Here is a 27,372-nt window from a genome sequence, read left to right as displayed (position 1 = left end):
TTTTGTTGTCTAGATATAAACAACACCAGCCTACTGACATGGTTGTGAAAAACCTGAAGAAGTTACTCACTTATTGTGAAGATGTCTACCTGTATTATAAGCTGGCATATGAACACAAGTTTTCTGATGTTGTAAATGTGCTTCAGAAGGACCCTCAGACAGGATGCTGTCTGAAGGACATGTTAGCAGGTTAGATGGATTCATGGTAGGGAATGGGGTTGCTGCAAAGACTTCCCTATGAAGTCTTTTTTCTTGTATCAAAATGAGGTACTGGCAACAAATGTCTATAATCAGAGTAGATCCAACTGGGGATTTCTGTGGTCAGAGTTGTAAAACCCCTGTATACCATACTGGTGGGCCTTTTCACAATTCCTATTTAAGTGATTATCCATCTATACCATGTTACGGTGGATATCAGTATTAAGATCAAAAGCTTTGTCTTTCTCAGATGGCATCTACTTCACAAGATGATACATTTTGATTAAAGAATACCTGTGCCTGCAGACTCCAGTTTCAAAGGAATTTAATATTATTTACATAGTTAAGGAACAGGTGATACATTTCCATTTGTTAGAAACTGATCTCTCTATAATAAAATAGATTTTAAATTCAGTGTATGTCATTATTACTCCTAAGGAAATTCAAGCCCTTGTCTGCCTTAAAACAATCTTTAGTTGCTATAATTATTGCTGTGTGGTGAGTGCTATTAATTACTCAAAAATCATTTAGATGGTTGTGTCTTAGTCTACACTTAGTCTACAGAGCTTTGATTGAAGCTCCTATTTCCTTTATAAGAGAAAGTAAAAACATTTTTTGTTCTTATCCTTTCAATTCTGTAAAGGTTTAAGAAAAAACTCCATGGTTAAATAGCTTGACAAGATAGATGATAAAGAGTCCTCTAAGACAACAAAAGGCCAACCTAACCACCACTGTACATTGGCTGATTGTATATTTAATCTCCTTAATAACCCATCCCCCAGTCTGTGCTTACAGCCATAACCTGAGTGAGGTAGAGGCTCAAGTTTCTCCAAATAAATAGTTCTAAGGTAACTAGGTCTTAGCATCTAAAAAATTTTTTCCAAATAAATAAGAGGAAGGCAACCCTACACTGCTGTTGCTCTAGGGCAACACTTCTAAGAACCTATAGGAAAAAACCATTTTTGTTTTAAATCTGTGACTACTGGCCAAATTTAAGTTTTAGTAAGGATACAGCACAGAACTCTAGTCCCAAGAGCTGTTCTGTACTCTCCAAAAATATCTCTTGGGAGGTAACACAAAAAATTAAGTCCTTACAATAGTGATTTTATTAAATTAGTTGCTTTATAAAACACTGCAGATGTCATAATTGTTAACATAACAATTTACCAAACTGTAGTTAACTGGTGCAGTTTGCTGAGCATGTTTTATAAAGGAAAAGAAATGCCAAAACCCTGTTAAAGTTGTTCCACTGCAGCCTAGGAGAACAAAGGAGAGTTGTTTCTCAGATACTTAAATCAGGCAACTGAAACAGGTAGAGTTTCCCTCCCCCATCTGAAGCCCTCCATCAGTAGAAAGATTCTGATAAATATAAACTAGACAGAGATTCCACAACTTGTAATGCAGTAATGGAGAGGTTTACCTTCTTCAGCTTCAGTCTGGAGGTTTTTGGTCATTTAATTTTTAAATATCAAACTGGTAGTGGCTTTTCAGGATCTTCACTCTGAGATAAGCAGTCTTCTTCACAATGTAATTTTAATATCCTCACGCCAACTTTAAGACAAAGCAATTTTAATACTAGGTGCACACCACATGCCCTTGCTGCAAACTGCTTTTCTCGACAAGTTATGAAGTAGTTCAAGGAGGTATGGTTAAGGCTGTATTACTGAATGGTGCTGGTAAATACTACACAAATTTTTTTGTCATGTTGCAACCTTTGTTTCCAATTTAGTGACTGCTGCTATGGAGTCAGATAGCAACAATGACAACATTATTAAGAAAAAAAATTTTTTTTTTTTTACTATGATTTAGTAGCAACTGAGGTTCCCGCTTTTAACCCCTTGGCAAGATCCAAGTTTCCTCATATGCACATTAGCACCTAAGTATCAAGGGGTTAAATAACCAGCACAAAGATACTGCACTTCTGATTGTAGCATTTGGCAGAACTGAAAGGAAAGGAAGTTGTGCTACATGTTGAAGGGATTGTGGGCAACAGAAAGAAGACACCAGGAGAAGATAAAATGTCACATGAAGTCTTCATAGTCTTGTACATATCCTCCATCATAACCACCATAGTCTGCCAGATCATCTTTCATGGTGGCCTTTAAGCCCCCTCCAGGAACCACACCTTTCTTCTTCTTTTTGGCTTTGCTTTGCTAAAGATGAAAGAGAGTTAATTCTTGAGATTTCATCTACTATGGTCATCTAACTTGGTATAGATAGCAACTCTTAGAGACACCAAAACCTCTGGTCCCAGAAAAACTCTTGATTCTCCAAGGGAGATCCTCAACCTAACCTAAAGCAGTTTCTATTAAATTCAGAAAACAGCAGCATGCACATGTCTATACACAAAAAGACAGTAATGGCACATTTTATATTCCAATGTAAATGGTACTGGTAAACTGCCTGACTTTAAAGTTTGTTAGGTTAGGCTTTTACCACAATTATTAAGAGTGGTATTTAATTATTATAATTGTCTCTAAATGCTTCCACCATGTGAAAATTTCCCCCACCTACAGGGAAACCCTTCTAATGTATTATACATTTCCCTGTTTAGCTCTTACCTTTTCTTGCTTCTGTTTTTCACTGCAAAGCACAGTCAATGAATTGGTAATCTTTTTCAAATCATCAATTTCCACTAAAAAAAACCCAAAAAAACACCATACCACTCAACTTTAAATTTGAAGCATTTGGGGGAATAGGTAAAAACAAAATATACATTTTTCTAAAAGTGTTATGAGAAATCTAATTTTTTCATATTTAACTTCAGAAACTTTGGAATGGCTATGGATTTCTCTTCTTTTTTTCAACATAAGGTAGTAAAGGAATCATTCCAGTCTATGGCTAGCCCAACAAAACAAATTAAAACTTGGACTTCAGGAACAATGGCAACTCAGCAACGACATTTTAGCTTTATAATGACTAGTAATCACCAAGACGCTATCAGTAAGGAAAAAGAAAATGAGGTGTCTTTACATCTTACAGTACTCCCTTCCATTCTTCCTTACCCAGTCTGAACAAACAGTGGGAGGATAACCACGTCCTTCCCACAGCATATCTTCAATGCTCTGTGGGGAATGGCTGAATGAATATGGAATTCTTAAACCTGTAGATGATATGCACCCCTCCCAACTTTGGTGCCTCCATATATTCGCCCAGGAACTAGAATGAAACAGTGGCTAGCTCAGAAACTCAGTGTTCTATATACCATGACAAAGTCCTGTTTAGTAGACCACACATGCTCCCAAATATATTAAAAACAAAAACCAAAAAAGGTACAGCTGGAAACAGATACCGGTTTTTAGCTACCAGAAAGTGTTCAGTTCCCTCATATGCACATTAGCACCTAAGTATCAAGGGGTTAAATAATCAGCACAAAGGAAAAATAATACAGAACAAAACATCAACCATGATATCACTGATCAAATTCAGGATCCCCAACTTAGTGACAATCTCTAAGAAAACCCAATTTTAAATTCATTGTATAGGATTTCTTTTTCTGACTTAAAAACAGCTAATACTAGCAAAGCCAGTCCCTTCCACATCAGTGCTACACCGCCCGTGGTTGTCACTCCCATATACCCTGCTCTGAAATGAATGACTCCTTTCAGGGTGTGGCGCCACAGTCATGGATCCCGAGGCCTTGCATGGGCGCCAGCTCTACTGAGCAACTTGTGCCTGGTCACAGGGTTCCTTGTTTGTAAAATGAGCAGTCACTAAAGTCTCACCCAGTTTTAAAATCCTATATACCCGGAGATCATTTCCCCCAAGACACTTCCTAGTCCCTTTCAAAAGGTAACTGGATAAAAAGAACAAGTCAGTGTTTTATTAGCTCCTGTACTGGCTGGCAAGCCCAGATGTCTCTTTGGGAAGCCATTGTAAAACGTAATTAACAAGGCAGCCACAAAAAAAACTCTCAGCCTCACTGAATATTGCAGAACAACATTCCCAAGGTAATTGCTAAATAGCAAATTCTAAATTTATATTATAGCATTCCCCTCCAAAAATCAACTTCCAACCTTTCAAGTATAGTGTGTCCTTACTAAAACCTATCTACAGGAGTTAGAGATTAGAATTACTTACATGAAATACAGACATCTCGAACTAAGGCTTCCAAAAAACTGGCATAATACAGTGATTTTTCATATTGTGTAATTTTATCTTTTAGTAACTTTCCAAACTCTGTGAAATCATCTCTTGAAGATGGGTTCATAGCATCTATTCCATAAAGTGTATTATTAACACCTAAAAGAGAAAGAAACACTGAAAATGTCTGGAAGTTAAGATTTAAAAGGTTATAAATCAATTAGCGATCTAAATGAAAAGCAGGGGTTCTTCCCCTGGGGTCCTTGGACAGAGTTCAGGGGTTTTGTGAATTTGGATAAGAAAAATATTTCTTTATTTTCATGAACCTCTAATTCAGCTTTTCCTTCCATTTTGTTTACAGACAACAAATCAGTGATATTAGCAAAACCTGAATATCACAGATACTTTCACTTCACATAATTGTTCCTGGTATTTTGAAATATTGGTCATAGGCATCGTTATTTTCAAATTGTAGTATTTATTAGATGTGCCACTAGAACTTAATTAACACATTAACAAAGAACCACACAATTACTCTTATCATAAATTTGTAATTTTAATACCTTGATACCTATTTCAATATAACAGGTTTCCTTTGTAAATAGAAGCCTAAATATTTTGTTTAATGCCTTTAAAAATATTAAGAAGGAGCCCACAGGCTTCACCAGACAACCAAAGGAGTAGGCAGCACAAAAGAGACGTTCTCAATGGTTCCTCCACGAATAAGGCAAAAAGCATAGGAAACAAAGATGGATTATTTGAAAGTACCAAGCTAACTAACTCCAATGGCTAAGTAAAATAAAAAAAAATAAAAAAAAAAAAACACCAAACAAAAGCTAAGGAGTCAACCATGTATTAAATCCCGACAGGAAAATTAATCTAAATTAAAAGGGTTCTAGATTGAAATACAAGTAAGCTTCTGTATCCTTCTCAATAATCCAGTAAACTAGTTGTTAACAGTATCACTGGTTCAGTACTTTAGTATGAGAAACACAATATTAAAGTCCTACTAACCAAACAATGACCGTATGAATGTTCGTTTTTTTGCCTTTTCATTTGTGACACAGTGCCCCATGTTAGGCTTACTGCATTAACCGTTCTTTTTAATAAGTACACAGGCAGCTTTTATCATTCAGTGGACATGACAATGGCCAGTGCCTTCTGTGATTAGATGAGTGCAGTTAAGGCATGCCAAGCACACACTGGTGCATAGGATTATCACAGCAACTCTTACTAGAAAACCACTAAGACATAATTCAGGGGAAAGCAGAATGGTCACTACAGTCAGCTTGCTTCTTCATCCTTTATAGAGAAGTGGGAGAGGGGATCAATTGTGCCAATTTTAAAGTAAACTGTTTCAGTATGATCTTCTACTCCTACAAGGACTAGAAGGTAATGACATTTTTCCTAACAACAAACTTCATTAAATGAGTGAGAACTTTGTTTCTCTTTATCTTTCTGTGCCTTGTAACCCACTTACGGAAGAGTCTGAGTATTCATAGGACTCTGAACATGTCCTTTATCGCATTCACTAACCATACATGCATTTTAAACTTCTTACAATGATAATGTATAATTTTAAAAATAATACAATATGACAATAAATAATGGAAAAACATTTTTCTGTATCCTGGAGAAACAAGTTTTTAAATAATCTGCATAGTATTTTATCATGAATATGCCATGGCGTATTTAACCATTCTGTTCAACATTTAGGCTGTCAGTTAATTAATTTGAAATTATAAATAATTCTCTGGTGGATACCCTTGTGCATAAATATTTGTGTGAACCCTGAACCACACCCAAAGCTGAATGTTCCACTTAGACCAGCACCCTATTTTTTGAGTCTTATCCAGACTTAAGACAACAGGAACCTACAGGCAGTTCAATATTTAATTTTCAAAGCTTTAGTCTTAACATTTCATCCAAATCTCATCCAGCTGACAAAAATATTCAAGGCAGTAATACACTTTATTTGGCTCCAATGACTTATCTCAAAAAAATGTGAACATTTTTCTCACTCTGCCTCTCAAGTAATGAAATCTCAAATATATACAAAAATTAAAAACTGCTTTCTAATATCTAAATTAGCCAGTATCACGTTTCGTCAAAAAAGGACATGCTTTCTGAACCATTCATAACCAATAAGACATCTGCACTGCAGTCACACCCTCAAACTTACCAAAAGTTTCTTTTGCTAATTCGAGGTCTGATTCTTCCTGCAACTTCTTTAGCCGCAGTTTATCTGCTAATTGTTCTTCTGGTGTTAGCACTTTAGGTTCTTCAGGTTCTTCTAACTAAAATGAGATAAAAATGAAATAAGTTTTAAAAGGTTTGGAATCTATGGACCCAGTACATTTATTTCTATTTTTTTTATAAGCACATATAATACAGGCATTTTTCTAAAAACTTTAGATATACTGATTCTGAACTCATGAGGTGGACACTACTAGTCTCCCAATTTTACAGATAAAAAACTGAGACATGGGAGAGGTCCAAGATAACAAAGGTAAGACAGCTGGTAATATGGCAGAGCTGGGGTTTGAACCGAGGAAGAATGAGTTTATTTCTATAGCCTTTTTCTTTTTATTAAGGAATTGAGATTGTTAGCAAGATGAACATGGTAATCTTACATACTGTTGTTAAAACTGTAGACTAGAAATACCATTTTTAGACAGAAACTTGGTAATTATCAAGTCTTAAAATGTTTTTACATCCCTTAATCCAATAATTCCACTTCTAGGTATCTAAAGAAACCATCTTAAAAATGCACACAAATATTTATGCACAAGGTGTCCACCAAAGAATTGTTTATGATTTCAAATTAACTTACTCAAAACCTAAATATTGAACAGAATGTTTAAATAAATCATGATAGAATACTACGCAGGTATTTAAAAACATATTTTTTTCCAAGATACAAAAAAACATTTTCCATTATTTATTTTGTCACATCTGTACTATTTTTAAAACAAAGGTAGTTATGACAAGTTAGAAAATCTGAGAACAATTTCTGGAAAGAAAAAGGGAAATTTCTCAACTTTTAACTCACGTAGTAGTCCTAATCATCAATATGCACTTTTTGAATCAAAATCGAAAATAACTTCATTCAAGCCTTGGCCTAAGATAAACCAAGCATACTGAAATTATGGTTTCTTGATGTTGGAAGCTAACATCAAGATACAACAAAATATTCCAACATGAAAAAGGAGAAAGGGCAGAGCCCAAATACCCTTAAAAATTGGGAAAGGGATCAAAGGAGGAGGAGTTATAGTAGAGAAGATAGGATTTAATAAATGAATATGACTGCTAAATCATTATATTGATATTTCTTTTAGTCTCCAGTATCTTGGAGCAGCTAGAAGGAAAAACCTGCAACTGTGGAACCATAACCCATACCAAACTCTGAAATCTCTTCTATAACTACTTGTTACAATGTACTTTGAAACTTAAAAAATGTTTTTTAAAAAAAGATACAAAAAATAAATATATTCTAATCTCAATAACCAAGAAAGATCCAATCAATACAACTCCTGAGTTAGATTCTATTGTTTGTTCTGCTCACAGAAACATATGTGTAGGTATTTTTAGATATACAAATACAAATTATTAAAAAACATCATTAAAATGTTCCTGACTGGGGAAAACAGGCAGTACTACATTGTTAGAAAAAAATGAGTACAACCCCAAATGGAGGGCAATTGGGGAACATTTTATCAAGACTACAAATGTGATTTATCTTTTAACCAAGCAATTCCATATTTGGGAATTTATCCTACAAAAAATTATACCTATTAGAAATGACACACATATAAAATAATTCACTGAGGCACTGTTTATCAAGAAAATGATTAGGAAAAAAATCTAACTGTCCTACAACAGGGTACTGGGGACATTAATTATGGTACATATAGGCAATGGAATATTACATAGTTACCAAAAAAAAATAATAATAATGAAAGATAACCCAGAAATTCACGAAAATGATTTCTTATAGGGGGTGATAGGGAACAGGATGTCTGAGACTTTTTTTTCTGAATATATCATTTTTGTACGGTTTTCTAAACATTTTTCATGTTCAAAAAATAAAATAAAAAAAGAAAAAAAAATCCCTAGAACTGAAAACAAATGGAAAGATGTGTATCAAATTAGACATAAGAAAAGGAAAAATAACTAAGTGACTTTAGAACACAGGACTTAATTATACATCCTTAACAGAATATATTCTAAGCCCCCCCAAACTTCAAAGAAATGCTAAACGTGCTTCAATAGCTAGTTTTGCATTCTCAATAATAACAGTGTTAGTGTAGAAAAAAGTAAATAAGCAATTACACTAACATTATTCAAAACCAAGATCTTCAGTTTAAGAGATAGGAAATATATATATAAAAATCAAAGAACTTATACATCCCATATTGTTAATTATAAAATGGAAACATCAATGTGAACTAATGATTCTGCATATACACATAATTTATTTCCTAGCTTTGTCCACAAAAAAAAAAAAAATGGGTCTAGAAGGCCAGGCCACCCTAATAATACTGAGAACTTCTAGTACCTAGATTTGATCTCTAAATACTAAAATACTATTTCCCACTAAAAGGAACTTGGAGAAATAGGTGATTCCATGTTTGGGGCAGAGTTTACCACGTAAATCTGGCACTTTTTCAAAGACTTAATGGGGTTCTGTCAAACACAGGAAACAGTTTTAAAAGAACTCCTACAGGCCAAAGGTGTGACAATTCAAGCATTAGACAAATAATCACTGCTTCTGAGTAAAACACAGTTAATTTTATAAAAACACACAAGGCCAAAATTTAACTAAAAAAAAAAAGAGAAATAAAAATAAAAGAACTTTAAAAATCTCTCGTTTTCCATGATTTGAAGTTATTACACTTACTCAATCTGAAAGTTGATAATCAAAAGCAAAGAATTACACTTTTATCCTCTTTTTCTAGTAGAAATCATACTCAAGGTAGCCAAAATGCCAGTCAATAAATGGAAGAGGAATCACAGGATGAGAAAAATCACCATCTTGCAATCCCTAATGAAATAATTAGGCAACAATCATTAGTCATACTAAAACCAGTGGGTGAAAAATCGTTGTGAAACTGGATTACTTAAAGAGAAAAAAATGTAATTTTTTAATAGAAGGATCAGGCTGTTACCACCTTAACCCAGTAGTCAATTTTTGCATCACTAATAATAGGACTGATGTTATATGATTCCCGATGTGATATGGGAATATCACATGAAGCACACAGAATTACCTCTAACTATTCTAGTCAAAATGTTTACTGTGAATCTAATCAAACTTTTAGACTTAACTGCCAAGTTACAGGAAATTATAACCATAAAGAATTAATCAAACAAATCCAGAAGGTGAGATGTTCTACAAAGATAAATGGCCTGGTATCTTTAACAAGTCAATGTCACTGAAAAAGAGAGAGCTAAGAATAGACACTATAAGGGAATTAGGATATGTTAACAATTTCTGTAGCATGAGACATTTTAGGACACCTAGAAAAAATGCATATAAACCAAATACTAGATGATGTTAAAAAAATTACTGTTCATTATAGTAGGTATGATAATGCTATTTAATCATGTAAGAAATATCCTTACTTTTTAAAATAGGCATACTGAAGTATTCAGAGGTAGAATGGTCATTATGCTTGCTATTTACCCGATAATATATTTTAGGAAAATATATATATATATATATAGCAAAATGTTAACTGTTAAATTTAGGTAATGTGTATGTGATTATTCATTATTTTGTTTTTCTCTACGTTTGAAAATTTTCTTAATGAAAGTCAAGAATAAAAAGCTCTCTATGTCCTAATCTGGAAAGATCTCCTGGATAATAGTAAAATAAAAAGGCAAAGTGGAAACAATAAACAAGAAGGGGATAAGTAAGAGCATATGGTTGTATTTGGCATAAAGACACCATGGAGACACAGAAATCAATATTCACTTGTGGGCTGTTGGGAATGAAACAGGGTAAATGGGTGAAGGGTTAGGAATGCTGCTGAATATTGTTTTGATTTTTAAACCACGTAAATGTGTTTTTTCTTTAAAAGCAACTAAATAATACAGTTCTCCTGATCCTGTTCCAAGTAATCAAAGAACAAAAACAATAAATAGTTGAGAAATGAACACTTTTGGTATTTCACTCAATATGTACACTGCAGATAAAGACTAATCACAACTAGAAAAGAAATGCAGGCACTGGCAAAAATCTCTGACTGTGATTGCTGCACAATCATGACTTCCCGAATATGTGTGAAAACTTAAAATACATTCTAATACATAAAGCTTCTAGATTCTATTTTTTGCAAAAACCACATATTCATTTTGTTTTGAGATTTGTCTATTTGATAAAATCCATTTATAGTCTTCACAGAGCCTTTCAAATTGATTGATAATATTTGCTGCCTGTCAGACACTGTACCACTATTAATGTAAGGATTTTGCATTTTAGAAAATGAACAGCACTTACCCTCTTTTTTATTTCTTCTTGTCTTTTCTTCTGTTGCCGTTCTTTCTCTTTGATCTTCTCTACTATTTTTTTCTTCTCTGAAACTTTTACTTCTGAAAGTAAAGAAATGTTTTAATCAGTTATCTTGAATATGAGACAGACATGATACTTGCTACTTTTAGAGACCCAACCTTGCCCAGTTCCAATTTCATATGGTGATTTCCTGGCAAATAAAACTGGGAAAGTCTAGAACTCTTTCACTCCTCTAATCTGAGCTCTAAGACTCAAATATCTCTCCCTTCATATTCCCACTGTCCTTTAGGCAGGACTTAGATCATTTGACTGTGATACCACACACTGCTGTAACACGCTCTGTCCTCTGTACAAAACCCAGCACTCAAACAGAATAGCAGGTATGAAATACACTTATGTTTGGGGAGGAGAGAGAACAGAGGCAGGAGGAAGAGAATAAAGGGAAACAGAAGGATACTTAGTTTCTAAATACCAAAATTTTCAATTTTGTGAGCGTTTTGTCATTTGTCTCAGTATAAGCAGCAGATGCTCACCAAGATAACACCAAAACAGAAGAGCCCCAGCGGCTCACCTGGTTTTACTTCTGCTTCATCTTTTTTTTCGTCATCATCGTCATCCCAGTTATCCTAAAGAAAAGGACCTCCATTAATAATTCTTGCCTGTTTGCCTTTCCATGAAATTTAACATCAATTTGCCTGATTCCATGAAAACAAACTTACTGATATTTTTATTGAGATTGCAATAAAATTTACAAATTAAAGCAGGAAGAACTGTCACCTTGAGCCATTCAAGCCAAGAACAAGGGCTGTCTTTTCATTTGTTTGGGTCTAATTTTGTATCTTTGAGAAGTGTTTTAAAATTTCGCTTTTAGAGATTTTGTACATTTCTCATTAGGTTAATTCCTAAGTATTTAATCTCCTGTATTTATATTGTAGACAGGTTTTTTCCTATTGTTATGTCCTCTAACTGGTTATATTATTTGTATATGTGAAAGCCACAGGTTTTTGTTCATTTCATATCCTGCTACCACACTGAATTCATCATTTGAGTTAATATTATCACTGATTCTCTAGGGTTTTTTTCAGGCATACTATACCAACATCTGCAAACAAGAGATAGCTTTATTTCTTATTTACCAATTCTTAATTGATTTCTCTTATTTAATTGCAGCAAAAATAATGGGTAGCAGCAGAGATAATGGGCATCCTTGCCTTGTGCCTCACCTAGTGGAAATGCCTCTAATGTTTCCACCATCAAATGCCATGCCTCCCACCAAATTTAGGCAGTTAAATTTTGTCAATCTTTTCTTTCGTTACCTTTGGATTTGAGTCAGAAAGTCTTTTCTTACAAAGGAATTCACCCACATTTTCTTCTAGAACTTACATGGTTTGTTTGTTCATTCAGATCTCTAATCCATCTGGAATTTTTTCTTATGTATGGTGTGAAGTACGGATCTAATTTTATCTTTTTCCAAATGGCTACTCAACTGTCACAGCAGCAATTACTAAGTCTTTCTTTGCCCTATGATTTACCATATATCAAATATCCCTATGTATTTGGTCTATTTCTGGGTTTTCTATTCTATCCCCTGGTCTGATTATTTATACCCCAGTACCATACTGTTTTAATTAGAGTATGTTTTAATGTCTGCTAAGGCTAGCTCTGCTCCCACCCACCCCCACGGCTTTTCAGAGTTTTCAGTGTTTTCCTGGCCATTATTGTATATTTGTTTTCCCATATGAACTTTTATATTATCTTGTCTAACTCCATTAAAAAAGCTTCTCTATTGATAATTAAAGCACAAGACAATCAAACCAAAATAATAGCCTCTGTTAAAGTGATGCCCAGTTGTTTTACATCATAAGTCGAGGACTTTTTATTAATTTCCCAAATCTAAAAGCTAGCCAATAGTTTATCTATTTCAAGCAATATTCTCTATATTGCAACCCTGAATAATGAGTTAAATCTATATAATATGTGAAGCCCAGTGTCAGAGGAGCCAACAGCTGATCAACACCTTCATGGAACCCACTTCCTAACTTGAGCAAAGCAATGTTCTTACATCTAAACTCTCTTTTCTATGCCTAACTCAGTCACTGAGCACCTCTCCTGAGCTAAAAATAAACCAATTATCAATCTTAATTTTTTTAAGGCTCCACAGAATTTAGAGGTTCAACTGTTAGGGACAGAGACAGCGCTGTATTTGAACAGGGCTTTAACCTCTAGGTTTGCCTGGCCATTCTCTCAGCAACAGCCAGCCACACTATGACATGCTGTTTGAGACAGAGCCACAGGATGGGAGATGCAAAGCTGGAGGCCCTGACGCAACTGGAAGAGGAAGATGCTGAGTATTGTGCCACAACTATGACACCAAGCTTCTGGCTTTCTAACAAGACAGATCATAAAATCTGAATCAGTCTAGGTATATAAAGTAAGACTTGATTCTTAATAAAAACCTGTAAGTCTGCCAAAGAAATTAAAAATCCAACATCCTGATTAAGGATATGTTGCAAGACTGCCATAGAAACAAGCAAAGTGAGGATCTATGAATAAAAGTAAAGACTGTATTTTATAATTACCTTACCTTGGCAATTTAACCCACAGTTCAGTTTTAACAGATTTAAGGCAAATCGGCTAGTAATTATTTGGACATCTAATACTAGAGTTAGAAATTAGACATCAAATGCTTTTATTACCTCAATGGTTTGCTCAAGTACTTAAGGAATGATACCACAGTACAAAAGGAAGCAGAGAGCTAAAAATAAAAGTTAACTACTAGGCATTTTTTGTTGTTATTTAATCTTCACAGAACATAGAAGGCTGGGTCAGTGAATGAGATGCTGTTTAGGCAGTGCTTCAGATAGGAGGATTATCTGCTTATTTCCAGGGGGTACATATTTCAACCCTTTGCTGCTATTAATATATGGCATTTACAAAGTAAAGTTTGCTTTGCTTGAAACACAGTGCAAAGGGCTTTACGTGTAGTTACACAATCTTCACCATGATCCTATAGGTAAAGTTGTTATCCCTATTTTACAGATAAGGAAACTGAGGCCCAGAGATAACTATCCCAGAATCTGAGTGAAAAACTATAAAGGAACCTGTTCTGAATGGCCAGGAGTCCTGAGATACAAAGTAACAATCTAAGAACTAATTCTCTTCCTACTCAAGATCCCTGCCAAAAGTTGTTCTTATAGTTATTTCTGGAATGAGCGCCTCTGGGATCACAGGGAGATCCACAGAGAAGGGGTATGGAGGATACCAAGAAGATATGCTCAGCTCCAGTTACATCAGTTACCTACTTTCAAATCTCAAACCACCTGTGGTGGTTTTCTACTAATTTAAAGAAACTGGCTGAGCACCCTCTGATGTAAGAGGCCGAGAAGAGAGGGGTATGACTGAAAATGCACAGCTACATCTCAATACACCCCAACAATGAGAAACAGACACAAATGAAGAGCAATTTTGTTCAAAGATGCTCTTCAGAGTCCCTTCCCAGCAAAACCTCATCCTACCCACATTACTGATCCCTCAGTTACTCATTCAGATGGATTCTATGTCCCACCTCTTATCCCTGTCCCTGACTTCCTCATCAAAGAATAAATCTTATTTCAGACAGTCTAAAGTTAAACTGTCCCACCTATGCAGACATAATGAAACCACCTATAAATCTTCCATCCCATCAAAGAATGGGTTTTAATAGCAAGAGCAGTGATTCCTATCAGCAAGTCCTGGGAACACCTATGACGTCTGCTCTTTATAGTTTACAGAAGCAGCATGAAAGGCAAGTCTTGCCAGTCACCTTCACTCCTGAGTGCTCACAAGTCTGCCCTGAAGTTACTACCATACTGGTACCATGTCCATAAAGAAAGCATAGTAATGTCAGCAAAAAGACTGGCCACACCTCCAAATAAACATAATTACAAAATCAGCCAGGGCTTTCCCCACATACTTACAGAGTTTTTGTTGCCTTAGTTTTAAAATTAGTAGGTGCCCAAAGAGTAAATTAAAGGTAGAATTCTGCCACATTGTTTCAGAAAAATATGCCCTATTTTCTGTAAAAACTTGGACTTTTAAAATGCTGGTGATAAATTCAGATAAAATGCAGAAAAAGTTCCCAGAGAAATATCTAAAATTAAGACATAATTACAGAGTGGAGGTGTGGGCAGTGGTTGCTCAGTGGCAGAGTTCTCGCCTGCCATGCTGGAGACCCGGGTTCGGTTCCGGTGCCTGCCCATGTTAAAAAAAAAAGGGGGGGGGGGGGGTAAGTCTATAATTCACTTCAAAGAGCCCTAAATAGTTACTTGGTTCAAGAGACTACCTATCATTGTCCAATTAAATCTCTCACCCAATTATTTTTGGTAGCCAATAAACCTTCCAACCATAATATCTAATTTATCTAGAAAAGAATCACCCAGAATACTCCCCTAAAATAGCTAGCTTTGCTGGAATAGAGGCTGTTCTTAAACTACTTGCTTATCTAAATCTTGCCCTGGAGATATATACCCACCATCATTTGAGCAATTTCTCTGAACGAAATGGCTCCTTTTCAAATATAAGACCTGCCTTCAATAGAACATGACTAAACATTAAAATGAAGTTTTAAAACACCACAGCCAGTATACAACTACAAAATGTTACATGCAATGAGAGAACACATCTAGGACTGAAAATGCTTTCCAACTGAAGCAAGGTATATTTATAGATCATCAAATAGATGTAGCATCACAGAGCTGTAAAGTTCTTCTGCTCCATAGCAACAGTCCATTAACATATACTCCTTCCCCTTCCTTTTCTTTAAGTAGCCTTTTACCGGTATCTTATGAGGACTGCTCTGAGAGGTCTTAGAACTCTGCAAAGCTATACTTCCCAGAAGTATGTTGTTTTTAAAAGAAGCCCAGATGCTTTTCCATCTTGGAACTATGCCGGTCTCTAGAAGCAAAGATACCTGTCTTATGGGGCTCAGCACTTTAGTTCCATAATCTCAATACCTGTCTGCCTCCTTTTTGGAGCTGTTATGAAGGAATCCTACTTAAAAGTCCTAGCTGATGGTGAATTGGTGAGGGGGAGAGGAGGGGGGTATGGTGTGTATGAATTTTTTTCTGTTTTCTTTTTATTTCTTTTTCTGAATAGATGCAAATGTTCCAAGAAATGATCATGATGATGAATATGCAACTATGTGATGATATTGTGAATCACTGATTATATATGTAGAATGGAATGACCAGAAGTTACGAATGTTTGTGTTTTTTTGGTGTTTTTTTTTTGTATTTTAAGAAAAAAAAATTTAAAAAAAGGAATACCATAAACAGTAATTAACAGGTTTTAAATTGCTTATTTTGTACAAAAAAAAAAAGTCCTAGCTGAGCAAAATCAAGATCAAGATGCAGAACACTAAACAAGTAGCTTATTTATTTTCAATGATCCTGTATAACAAATATGATAAATATTTTTCAATAACAGACATGCTTTCTACTTCAAAACTTGCTAGTTCATAAAAACTGTCAGGGTACTAGAATGATGAGACTGGGATTTTCTTCAAAATAATCTGGTCAGGGAGGACTCAGTGGGGATATAGAAGAAATAAGACTGCCAATGGGTTTATTAAACTTCTCTCACTACTTCTATGTGTGAAATTTTCCCTAGTAAGTTCCACATGCACAGCATACTTCAAGATGCCCATTTCCTGGTAAAATGCCCACATCCTGAGTATTTCCCAAGAAACTCACATTTCTCCAAAATATAGTCCCTTTCTTCAGAAGTGCTGTTTTCAATGCCTGAAAAATGCCCTTACTCTGGTAGATTTAAAGTATTAACTGGGATAGGATCGTAACAAAACAGTGAAAGAGTAGAATGAAGATAGGCCGTTTTCTACTAAGTCAATTCTCTAGGATTTCTTTTTAAGAAATTTTATTATAAGGTTATAGAAACAAATACCTAAGATGGACGGACACAGTCAGAAGTTTCCTCTGAGTAAGTCTATCTTTTAACCTGTTCTACTGAAATGCTGGAAGATAGTAAAGAGGAGTATAAGCTGTGTTGTCCCTGCTTCTGTGGGTAAGTGCTCACTGCTGTCTCAGTCAGTGCTGCGTATACATCACATTCTAGTACTGGGGAAGGAGCCCAGTAACATATGCCAAGCAGACAATTCTTCCCACTGACTCCACATACTAGGATAGTAAGAAAAGCAGAATAAAGACAGTAAGACAGGAAGCTATGCTCCCTAGTTCTTACCTTTCTAACTGGGGAGAATCATAACCTCTTCCTCCATGAATATAAACAGTTCTATAGTTTCATCTAAATCTACTTCTGCCACTGCCAGACAGCTCTCGGATAGTCAAAGGCAGCAAAATGCTGTAATGTCTACTGAAAATAGTAAGCAACGTAAATTACCTTAACATCTCAGTTCTCCTACTTTTTAAAATTTGTTTTAAGCCTATATTCTTAAAGATTAAGCATTAAATGCTGACATAAACTGAAGAACTTATAATAATGTCTTGGTATTGAATTTTTTTTAATTTATGTATTAGTCTCAAGGAAACTAAGCCCTGTTTGTGCCTCCTTACAAAAAGAGTATACCTTAAAACATTAGAATTCAGAAATCTGGTGTTACTCATCACCACCAAACATGACAACATTCTAGACTGGCAAACTCTGAGCAAGCAAAAAGTTGCTTGCTAATTATGGTCATTTCATTCAAAACACAAAAGTCATAGTAAATAGGCACTGCGGAAAACACTATTTCTCAGTTTAGGAAATCATAAGCAATGTGGCAAAAAATAAGCACAGACACTAGATCTCAAGAGCCTAGCCATATTTTCCGTTAGCCTGAAAAATGAAAACTCCTATGAAGTGAGAATATTTATTCTGCTTAATTCTTAACATATTACCTCATTTGATCTGCAGAATTACTCTATGAGGTAGTTCCTATAATGGCCATTTATACTTGGGAAATTCACTGACTGGAAAACTAAAAAAGAATGTTTAAAAAACATGCTTATGATCCCAAATCTAAAAAATGTCAAAACAATAATATAAATATAAACCCAGATCTGTCTGGTTCCAAAGCCCAGGAATCAAACTACTCCATGGAAATCAAATCTTGAGAATCTTGGAGCAGCTCAAAAGAAAGAAATCAACATTTCAACATGGGAATATAATGGACAAGTTCAGCTTTCTTCTCCAAGATCGACTTCAAAGTTTGGGAAAAGAAATTATTTGTATATAAAGAAAAGTTCTGCACTGAAGGAGTGACTGCACAAGATAACCTTTATGGTCTCTAACCACTTGTGAATCTCAAAAATTAGTTCCAAGTAATTAGAATTATATTTATCAAGATCCACACCACTTAGCTCCCATAATCCAAGGCAGGTTTCTTCATTTTATCAGTCCAGACTGCTTTATCCAAACTTCATTTTCTGTGACTTTTCATCTCTCTAATATTTTCTTCTCATTTGCTAACATCCCCAGTTTTCATAATAGGTATCTTAACTGCCACACTGAGTATGCACAGAAAAAGTGAAAGCACAAATTTTGAACTTAAAGTCTCAAAACTGAAGATCTGCTGCAGGGAGGTAACTAATATCTTGTAACGAGTCTGGTAACACACTCCATCTCCATGTCTATATAACATGTAAATGAACCATCTAAACTTCTTCAGTCAATAACAGTAATACTCAATTATTAACTCCAATACTTACAAAGTTCATCTATCGCTGAACCTTAGGTTAAGAAATTGGCCATCCACCACATCAGACTCAGGAGAAAAGGGAAAATCCAAACAGTGCTATTAAATTCATAATGATTATCTGGTTTAAAATTTTCAATCCAAGCACAAGAATCGTACTGTTCTCATTATGTGCTAAGAAGGAAGTTAGGAGAGTAACATTCTCTAAATTAAAACTATTAAAATCAATTAATAATGGCTTGAGAGTCCTAATATTCTGGACATGAGACTTTTGTAGCTATTAAATAAACATTGGACTCTCATCTACTCTAATCACCAAACCTTCACTATTTCATCCTAGGGTCACCTATGTCTAGAGGAATAACTCAGTATGTCAATTCTCCTTTATTCGGGTTAGTTGGGTGGACTTTAGGTGTCTGACCACTAGGCTACGACCTGTTTCAGGCTCAGTTCATCCTTTTCACCACAATGCAGGGGAAGGGAAAGCTAAAACTTATTTCGCCTTATATTTGTCTCGTGACAAAAAGATTGAAACTAAACGACAATATTTCATCTAACAACTAGAACACACGCTACCATTAATGGGACTTCCAGAACATTAATCAGTAACTGGCCCTAGAGACTTAACCTCGAAAAAGAAGGAGAGTCGAAGACTTTCCATATGGGATAAACCATGGGGCTCAATTCCCAACTTCCGAGCGTCATCCCCTAGTGGCAGCGGACTGCGAACCTTGCACGTGGGCCAGGCCGGCCGGGCGCTGCTGTCACCTCCCGTCGCCAGTCGGTGGGTGGGATCCAGGCCCGAGAGCGGACCCTCAAAGAAGGGCTGGAGCTGGAGCCGCTGCCGCCCTCGGTTAGGGAGTCCGGAAGGCCATGACGCCGGCCACTGATCCATTTGACCGGTCAACGGAGAGGGAAAGGACATCACAGAGCCCTACGCTCTGCTTGGATCCACGGCCCCGCAGGCCTGGGCATCGATCCCGGGCCCGGAGTCCGCCTACCCCTCTGTCAGCGAGCATCCCGCCCGCGACAACGCGAGCGCCAGCCCGCTTCGGCGCTACCCGGCTCCCGGGTCCGCACCCACCTTGACGTCCTCGTCTTCGTCCTCGCCTTCCCAGCGGTCCCCGCCGGCGGTGCCGCCGCCGCCCCCCACCTTCCGCACCGGGTCTTCCACCGAGAACGTGTCCGCGTCTACGGAAGAGAGCGAGCCGCGTTAGTGCCTGCCTCGGCGTGGGGCCAGCGCAGACCCGGGCCCAGCCCCCGGAACTTCTCCTTACCCCAGGAATCGGAGTCTCCCGCCGCCGCCGCAGCTGCCGCCATCTCAAGCAGGGTGTGAGCGTGTGTGATGGGAAGAGCGATCGCGGAGTTAGCGGGGCGGAGGTGAGTCACTGGATTTGCTCTCGTTGGCGGACGCGGGGCAGGCTGGGACCGTGGCTGACTGTGCGCCGGAACCGAAGCCCCGCCTCTCCTGGCGCCGGCTACTCGCGCGCGGGCTGGGAAGGGGCGTGGAACGCGGCGGGCGGGGCGGAACTGGGAGTGGCGGGGGCGGGGTCAAGCGGGCCTTTTTTCCCAGCTCAGGACGGTCCTGGAGGCTGGTGGGACCGAAGAGAGGAAGCAGTCAGGAGAGCGCCAGTCCAGCCCGACCCCGAGGGAGGAAACGTAAGTGCGGCGAAGTTCGTAGGGCGGCCCCTTGCCTGGAACTTGGTTCTCGCAGGTCCTCGCCGCCCTCCCCTTACGTCCCCAGCCCCGCCCCGCTCACGGGCGTTCTGCTGGCGCGCCTTCCCTTTGATCCCGTGGCCCCCAGCCTCTTCACGCCGCGCTCAGAAGAGGGCCAGCCAATGGGGGCGGCGGACCGGCCTCTCGACTCCAGAGGGTGCCGTCCCGTGCCGGAGGGGACTCGGCTGGAAGCCGGCATTCCTGGGGAAAAGAACGAGTGGAGGGGATAGCCTCTTGCCTCCTAGCCAGGGTGTTTGGAGCCAGCCTGTGACTCGCTTGCCTCGTGTTAGTCATGAAGGGATCGAAGAGAGCCCCCATCTACGAGGATTTTCCCTTCCTGTGAGCTCTGTGAGGCCAATACATTGATTCGTTCGTTCTTTTCTCAGAACATTTTCGGAGCTCCTCGTTCTGTGCTAGGCATAAACTCTAGCCTTGTCCCCAAGGAGGGCACAGTCAAGTAGCAAAGGTAGACATGTGAACAGATTTTGACACTGGGATTACTGCAATAAAAAGAAGCATTGTGAGGTTAAATGTAAAAAAGTAACATTAAAGGCAGCGGGGGGCTGGAGGGTGCAGGAAAGTCTTTCCGAGATAGGCGCCGCAGAAGCTGGAGTTTGAAAAACCAAGTGGAATGTGCTCAGGTGTATTTCCGGTAGAAAGAACCGGGCGTGTGGTCCAAGATCACATTTGAGTGTGCATTTGAGTGTGGCTTAGTGGCACAGTTGGTGATAAGGCTGACCAGGTGAACCAGTCATAATGGACTTAAGGTGGACTAAGCAACTGCACTCTGCTTTTTAGGCCACGGAGCTCCACTGCAGAATTTTAAGAGGCGAGCCGTTTCAGATACTTTTGTTTTGTTTTGTTAAATATGTAATACACATACTTGATAAAGTATCCAAGTATGAAAGGATACACATTGAACAGCTATTCTCTTCATCCCACTGGCAACCATTATTTCTCATCTCTCGTGTACCCTTTCAGAGAGAGTCTATAAACTTTACAAAGATGCTCTTTCAAGAGACAGTCTGCAGCCCTGTTACTCAAAGTGTGTGGTAGCCCTGTTACTCAAAGTGTGTGGTCTAATCAGCATTAGGGCAGTACCTGCAGAGTTTGTTAGAAATGCAGACTCGGGACCCACCCCAGACCTATTGAATCAGAATCTGCCTTTTTATTAAGATACCCAGATCATTTGTCTGCACATTAAAGTGTGAAAGGCAGTGATTTACAGGCAACCACTTACGAAGGAGAGAATACAGAAGGCAGGGAAACTCTGAACTGTATGCTCCCTGAGGGCACACTCTATTAATAGTTTACAGTTATCTCCAACATTTGGCACAGTGCCTAATACATAGTAAATATTTTAAGAATGTAATTAAAGGAGCACGTAAGCCTGAATGATGATGGAGGGGGAGGAACTGATCTGAGAAAAATTTAGGGGTTAGAATCAACAGGATTTATGGAGAAGGAGGGGAAGGGAGAAATAGATGATGGTGTCTGTTCTAGTTTGCTAGCTTCCGGAATGCAATATACCAGAAACAGATTGGCTTTTAAAAAGGGGAATTCAATCAGATGCTAGTTTACAGTTCCAAGGCCGAGAAAATGTCCCAATTAAAACAAGTCTATAGAAATGTCCAATTTAAGGCATCCAGGGAAAGATACCTTGGTTCAAGAAGGCCAGTGAAGTTCAGGGTTTCTCTCTCATCTGGAAAGGCACATGGTGAACACGGTCAGGGTTCGTCTCTCATCTGGAAGGGCACATGGTGAACACGGCATCATCTGCTAGCTTCTTCTCCTGGCTTCCTGTTTCACGAAGCTCCCCGGGAGACATTTTCCTTCATCTCCAAAGGTCGCTGGCTGGTGGACTACTACTTCTCGTGGCTATGTCATTCTGCACTGCTCTCTGAATCTTTTTCATTCTCCAAAATGTTTCCTCTTTTATAGGACTCCAGAAACTTATCAAGACCCACCCAAATGGGTGGAGACATGTCGTCACCTAATCCAGTTTAACAACCACCCTTGGTTAAATCACATCTCCAGGGAGATGATCTGATTACAGTTTCAAACATGCGGTGTTGAATAGGGATTATTCTACCTTTATGAAATGGAATTTTAATTAAAACATGGCTTTTCTAAGGCATACATCCTTTCAAAACAGCAGTGTCTTTGGAGATTAACGGAGTGGTAGTGACACCCATCTGGTTACTCAAGTCAAAAGCCCAAGACCATGCATGATTGCTTTGTAACTCACAACTTCTCTAATTAAAAAAATTATAATAACAATAAACACACACACACACAAACCACAAAGAAAAACTTAGGACCTATCCTTGATTTCTTTCCCTCTCTCTCTCACCCCATAAATCCAGTCCATCACTGAACTCTGTGCCAATATTAATGTTTAATTCATTTGTTTCCTTCCATCTCTTGCCACCACCCTAATCCAAGCTATCTCTGTATTGTTCTACAATAACTGCCCACTTGGTCTTCCTTCTTCCACTCATCCCTCTCCATAATTCATTTGCTACCCACTAGTCAGTTTACTTATAGACTGTAAATCAGATTGTGATAAGCCCTTTCCCATCCCCACCTCCAAGTGAAATCCTTTAGTGGCTTCTCATTGCTTTTAGAATAAATCCAACTCCTACCATGGCCTATAGGCATCGCAAAGTCTGACCCCTATGCCTCCTGTCAACCGCTCTCAGGTATTCTTCCTCTCATTAACTTAATTGCCGCTGGCTCTTTTTGCTGCTACTTGGACACACTAAGTCTTTTCCTATTTGGAGGCTTTGTACTTGCTGTTCTTTCTGTCTGCAGTGCTCTTCCCCATTTCTTTGCATGGTTGGCTTCTCCTTCTCCTTCAAGTCAAAGCCTAAATGTTTCCTTTGCGGAAAACCATTTTCCCTGCTCTTCTTTGCAAGGGGACTTTACCCAGTTATTATATCTCATTGCTCTGTTTATTTTTGTCATAGCACCTATCACAATTTATAATGGTCTTATTTATTTGATGTCTGTTTGGAGCACAAGGATCCTGTCTGTGTTCTTTAATACTATATTCCTGGGACATAATAAGAGCCTGGGATATAATAAACGCTCAATGTTTTATAAGTGTCTCTAATCATAAATCAGGAATTCAGGAATGAATTAAGTTTTGACCACCCAGATCTTGACATTCTTGGGAGATATCTAAATGGAAAGGTCTATTTTTGACATTTACCTTGGAGGTAGATGGTCTGGGTTACAGGTATAGAATTAGGACTCATCTGCTTGTGGTGGTAGATGAAATCATGTGAAAGTAGAGGTCATGTGGGGAGAAAAAATAAAAATAAACCTGGAAGAATATCAACATTTAAGCAGCAACCAGAGGAAAAAAGTGAGAGGATACATCTTCTTTTGTATCCTTCCAGTTCCACCATGTTTTTGGTAAAAAAGTGAAATACTGTGGAAGGTGGTATATTGGAAAATTCTTATTTGGTGATCAGGAAAGCTGGGTTCTTGTTAGTTAAATGATCAGATTATTTTAAACTGAACATGACACTTCTGGGGTAATGGGAGCTCACAGTGATTTCTTCTTTCCTAGAAACTGCCACAGCACACAAGGGTAGATGGGCCCACCAAACCATGTCTGCTCCCATATCATAGCTGATTTTAGAGAGGGAATCAGAAGTATATTAACTGTGAAACTTTAATGAAGCTTTAGTTTCAGGGCTCCTCGTCACATGGGCCCTGTTTCAGTTCAAGCAAATACCGTGCAGTGGGTCAGCTTAAACAGTGGGAACTTACTAGCTCACAGTTTGAGGCTAAGAGAAAATCCAAATCATGGCGTCCTCAAGGCCATGCTTTCTTCCTGAAGACTGGTGTTCTGGGACTGACTCCAGGATCCTGGGTCCTTGGCTCCTCTGTCAGATGGGAGTACACATGGAGGCCTCTCCATTCTGTTCCGGGTTCTGTTGAATTTCAGCTTCTTGCTTCTCATGGCTTTCTCTCCTTGTGTCTGCCTTTCATTCTGCTTATAAAGGACTCCAGTAATAGGATTAAGGCCCACCTCATTGAGCTGGGCCATCTTAACTGAATAACTTCATCAAAAGTTCCTATTTACATTGGGTTCACACCCACAGGAATGCATTAAGCTTAAGAATGTGTTTTCCTTAAGAATGGGGTATGTACAGCTCCATACCACCATAGGCCTCTTCCATTCTTCAAGAAAGCTTTCCGAGATAAATATGCTTCAAGTCAGACAAAACTTAGATCTGCCCCTAGCTGGGATATAAGTCCCCAGTGGAACCAACAGTTCTGTGATAGCTAGTCTCTGATGACTCAAGGATTCAAACCCTTATTGTAGTCCCCTCCTCCTTGAGTCTGGGCTAGCTCTATGATTTGTTTTTGACCAGTAGAATAGAGCAGAAGTGACACCTAAGGCCATAACAAGATCATAAGCCTTGCATTTTCCATCTGGGTCTTTTGGACTGTTCACTCTGGGGGAAGCCAGTTGCCATTGACCACCATGCTGTGAGGAGAAAGCCAAAACCATATGAGAGGCTATGTACAGAGAAATACATAGCCAGCTCTGGACTATTCCACCTACCCCAACTGATATGCCAGACATGTGAGTAAAGAAGCCAATCTTGTGGGCAAGGGGTGCAAGGGTTGTTCAGTGGTAGAATTCTTGCCTGCCAGGCAGAGACACGGGTTCAATTCCCCACCCATGTGCTTCCTAAAAACAAACAAAAAACCAACCAAACACAAAATTCAATAAATGGTGCTACAATAATGGGATACTCACATGGAAAAAGAATGAAACCTGACCCCTGCCATACAACATACAAAAAAGAAAAAAACAGCCATCTTGCACATCCAGCCTCAGTTGACCTTCAGATGACCCAACCCCCAACCACCATTTGAATGGTGCCACTAGAAGACCCCTAATAAGAATTTCCCAGTCAACCCACAGATCTGTGACCTGTAAATTATTGTTCTAAACCTCTTAAGTTTTGGGGTGAGTTGTTATGCAGAAATAGGTAATTGAGATTCTCTCAGGATTTTAGAATTTGGAACTTGAAATTCCTAGGACTTGGAATTTGCTGGTGGCTGATAGCATTCTGATAGCCAGTTCTTCCTTGAACCATGAGTTACCCCAGTATCTTCCCAATAAATTTTGTTCTTTGCCTCAGCTAAATATCTTAACAAATACATCCTAATATAGTCTTATTTAATTGCAGACAAATCTAAAGAGGCTAATGATCTGTCCACCTAAGTCTGTATTTAGCACACAGTAGGCAGTAACTATTTGTTGATTACATGAATAAATTTTGATGCTGACGTGGGTCCTTTCCCAAGAAAAACTTGCCCATCAGGCCGTTTCTTCTCATGAAATGTAGTCTCAAAAGAAAATACATCTGAGTCACAAAGAAAGAAGCCTTTTACTATAAGATATACTAGTAAGCCCATAGCATTGTAGTTCTAACCTAAAGTAGAAAATAAGTGGCTAAGAAAATGCCAAATCCAACCAACTACACCACGATGGAGTCTCAGGAAAGCAAGACTGTTATTACTGAAGTGGTGATATAGTGATTTATATTAATTTGGCTGAGATGTTTTAAGACTGTATCTTAAAAAAAAAAAAGTGGTTAACAGATAGGTGAAATAAGGGAAGGTGAGGCCCACAATTTTGACAGTCTCCAGAGAAAAGGGTGAGCTGACCTGCTAATTTTAGCAGAAATATCTGTCTGGTAGAGATGAGGGCATCCACTTCTCATCAGCCATTAAAGTTCTCTTACAGTAAACTCCTTCTGGTTCCATACTTACCAAGCAGAGCCCTAATGTAAATAAACCAGTTTTCTGATTTTATAAAAAGAAGCCCAAATTTCAAAACATGGGCTTATTCATTTTTGAGTGTGTACCATGAGTCAAGTACTATTCTAGCTTTGGGGATATTAACTTCAATTTCAACATGCATTTGAACATGGGGTGTGGATTTAGAGGGTGCTATGGAGAAAAACAATGTGTATGCACAATTGATGAATTTTTGAAGTAGAAACTGAGAATTGAAGTAGAAACTGAGAATTTATTCACAGTATTGTACATGCTACTTTTTGAAATGAGAAAACAAGTATCCAAAAGTATGTGCTAGGCACTTTATTCATTTGGTCCTTAAAGTGAGCCTATGATTCACAGGTTACCCTCTAGAAGATCTATAAACACATTTCATGGTATTATTTCCATTTTGCAGGTGAGCACAGAGGTGGTCAATGTTTGTTGCACATTAAGACCTCTGCCCTCAAGAAGAGCTCCATTATTAAAGAAAGCTATAGGAGAGTAAATAATATCATAAATGAAGCAGAGCTGCTCATGGCTTCTTTTTAAAAAAAGTGGAAGTGCCTTAAGCACCAAACTCAAAATCTCATTAAAGATGAAATAAGGTAAGGTTGAAGAGTAGGTTTTAATTGCAGATAGGGCCATGTTAAAACTAATATATATAAAACACCTGAATTATGGAATCATTTAATTAGAACAAAAATTGGCCTACAGGATATGATACAGAAACTAATTGGCCTTTCTTATTTTAAAACAAAAACACAAACAAAGCCCATCTCTGTTTAACCCAAAAATCTTACAAAACATAAAAAGATAGGCCGTCTCAACTCCCATACATTTTTGCAGACTTTTATAGAATGCCATAAAATCCTAGAATACCCAATTCCTGTCTGGCCACTGGAAAGACCATGTCTTTCATTTAGAGTGTACCCCCAAATCCATGCTGATCTCTCAAAGCTCTCAATAAACCAGATGGATCTCTTTCCCCAGAATTTTTCGATCTCCTAGGCTCTTGACCTCTAATTGTCCATTGTGATCCTAGCACTCAGTGCATTAACTGTGTTGTCTTGGAGAAAGGAATGATTTATGTGGAGAGTTACATCAATTTATAAACTCTTATAACTGGCCTCCTACCTACTCCATTTCCTATACAGCAACCTGAGGTTTTTATAAGGCTTATCTGATTATTTACTACCCTGCTTAATCTGTCCCAACCCCAGTACCACCAAGATTTTAAATACGTTTCCAGGCAACCTAAACCCAACTCCCAGATTAGACTATTTTTATCATTTTCAGACTTCATGACCTCTTTGTCAGCAATAATTAATGTCAGTCAACACTGCTAGATTTTAAGTTTGAGGGC

General features: G+C 38.1%; 2 protein-coding genes and 1 long non-coding RNA gene across 9 annotated transcripts in view; 2 read left to right on the top strand and 1 right to left on the bottom strand.

The window, feature by feature from the left end:
• The window catches only part of SPG11 (SPG11 vesicle trafficking associated, spatacsin), a 105,023-nt gene extending 102,119 nt beyond the window's left edge, over positions 1-2,904 (top strand). For both annotated transcript variants that reach the window (XM_077127718.1, XM_077127717.1), the window contains exon 40: positions 14-2,904. In XM_077127718.1, coding sequence (XP_076983833.1) covers positions 14-194 — 181 coding nt within the window. In that variant the 3' untranslated portion in view covers positions 195-2,904. The remainder of the gene's footprint in view (positions 1-13) is intronic.
• Positions 507-19,961, bottom strand: EIF3J (eukaryotic translation initiation factor 3 subunit J). 2 transcript variants are annotated; one of them, XM_077127744.1, is made up of 8 exons: positions 19,760-19,961; positions 19,567-19,673; positions 11,367-11,421; positions 10,784-10,875; positions 6,464-6,578; positions 4,279-4,440; positions 2,760-2,833; positions 507-2,351 (listed from the first exon to the last, which is right to left on the bottom strand). In XM_077127744.1, exons 1-8 carry the CDS (start codon positions 19,800-19,802, stop codon positions 2,220-2,222), a joined length of 780 nt encoding a protein of 259 aa, XP_076983859.1. In that variant the 5' UTR covers positions 19,803-19,961; the 3' UTR covers positions 507-2,219. The 2 variants fall into 2 exon arrangements, with proteins under 2 accessions (XP_076983859.1, XP_076983858.1); XM_077127743.1 differs by lacking the exons at positions 19,567-19,673; positions 19,760-19,961 and adding an exon at positions 19,213-19,514.
• Positions 19,935-27,372, top strand: part of LOC143656045 (uncharacterized) — a 56,309-nt gene continuing 48,871 nt past the window's right edge. For all 5 annotated transcript variants that reach the window (XR_013162373.1, XR_013162374.1, XR_013162376.1 and 2 more), the window contains exon 1: positions 19,935-20,141. This is a non-coding gene — a long non-coding RNA (uncharacterized LOC143656045). The remainder of the gene's footprint in view (positions 20,142-27,372) is intronic.

The sequence above is a fragment of the Tamandua tetradactyla genome, chromosome 14, assembly GCF_023851605.1.
Source record: "Tamandua tetradactyla isolate mTamTet1 chromosome 14, mTamTet1.pri, whole genome shotgun sequence".
In the NCBI taxonomy this organism is placed as follows: domain Eukaryota; kingdom Metazoa; phylum Chordata; class Mammalia; order Pilosa; family Myrmecophagidae; genus Tamandua; species Tamandua tetradactyla.
The sequence above is the reverse complement of the archived record's forward strand: the minus strand, read 5'-3'. Positions and strand labels throughout refer to the sequence as shown.

What these genes read in the sequence shown, in the direction of transcription:
- EIF3J (XM_077127743.1), bottom strand. Translation starts at nt 19,407, where the DNA reads ATGTCCTTTCCCTCTCCGTTGACCGGTCAAATGGATCAGTGGCCGGCG. An exon ending in CGGCCTGGCCCACGTGCAAG is followed by an intron (nt 11,422 to 19,212) that starts GTTCGCAGTCCG and finishes CCTTTTCTTTAG; the next exon opens with GATAACTGGGATGACGATGA. An exon ending in AAAAACAGAAGCAAGAAAAG is followed by an intron (nt 2,352 to 2,759) that starts GTAAGAGCTAAA and finishes TTTCATCTTTAG; the next exon opens with CAAAGCAAAGCCAAAAAGAA.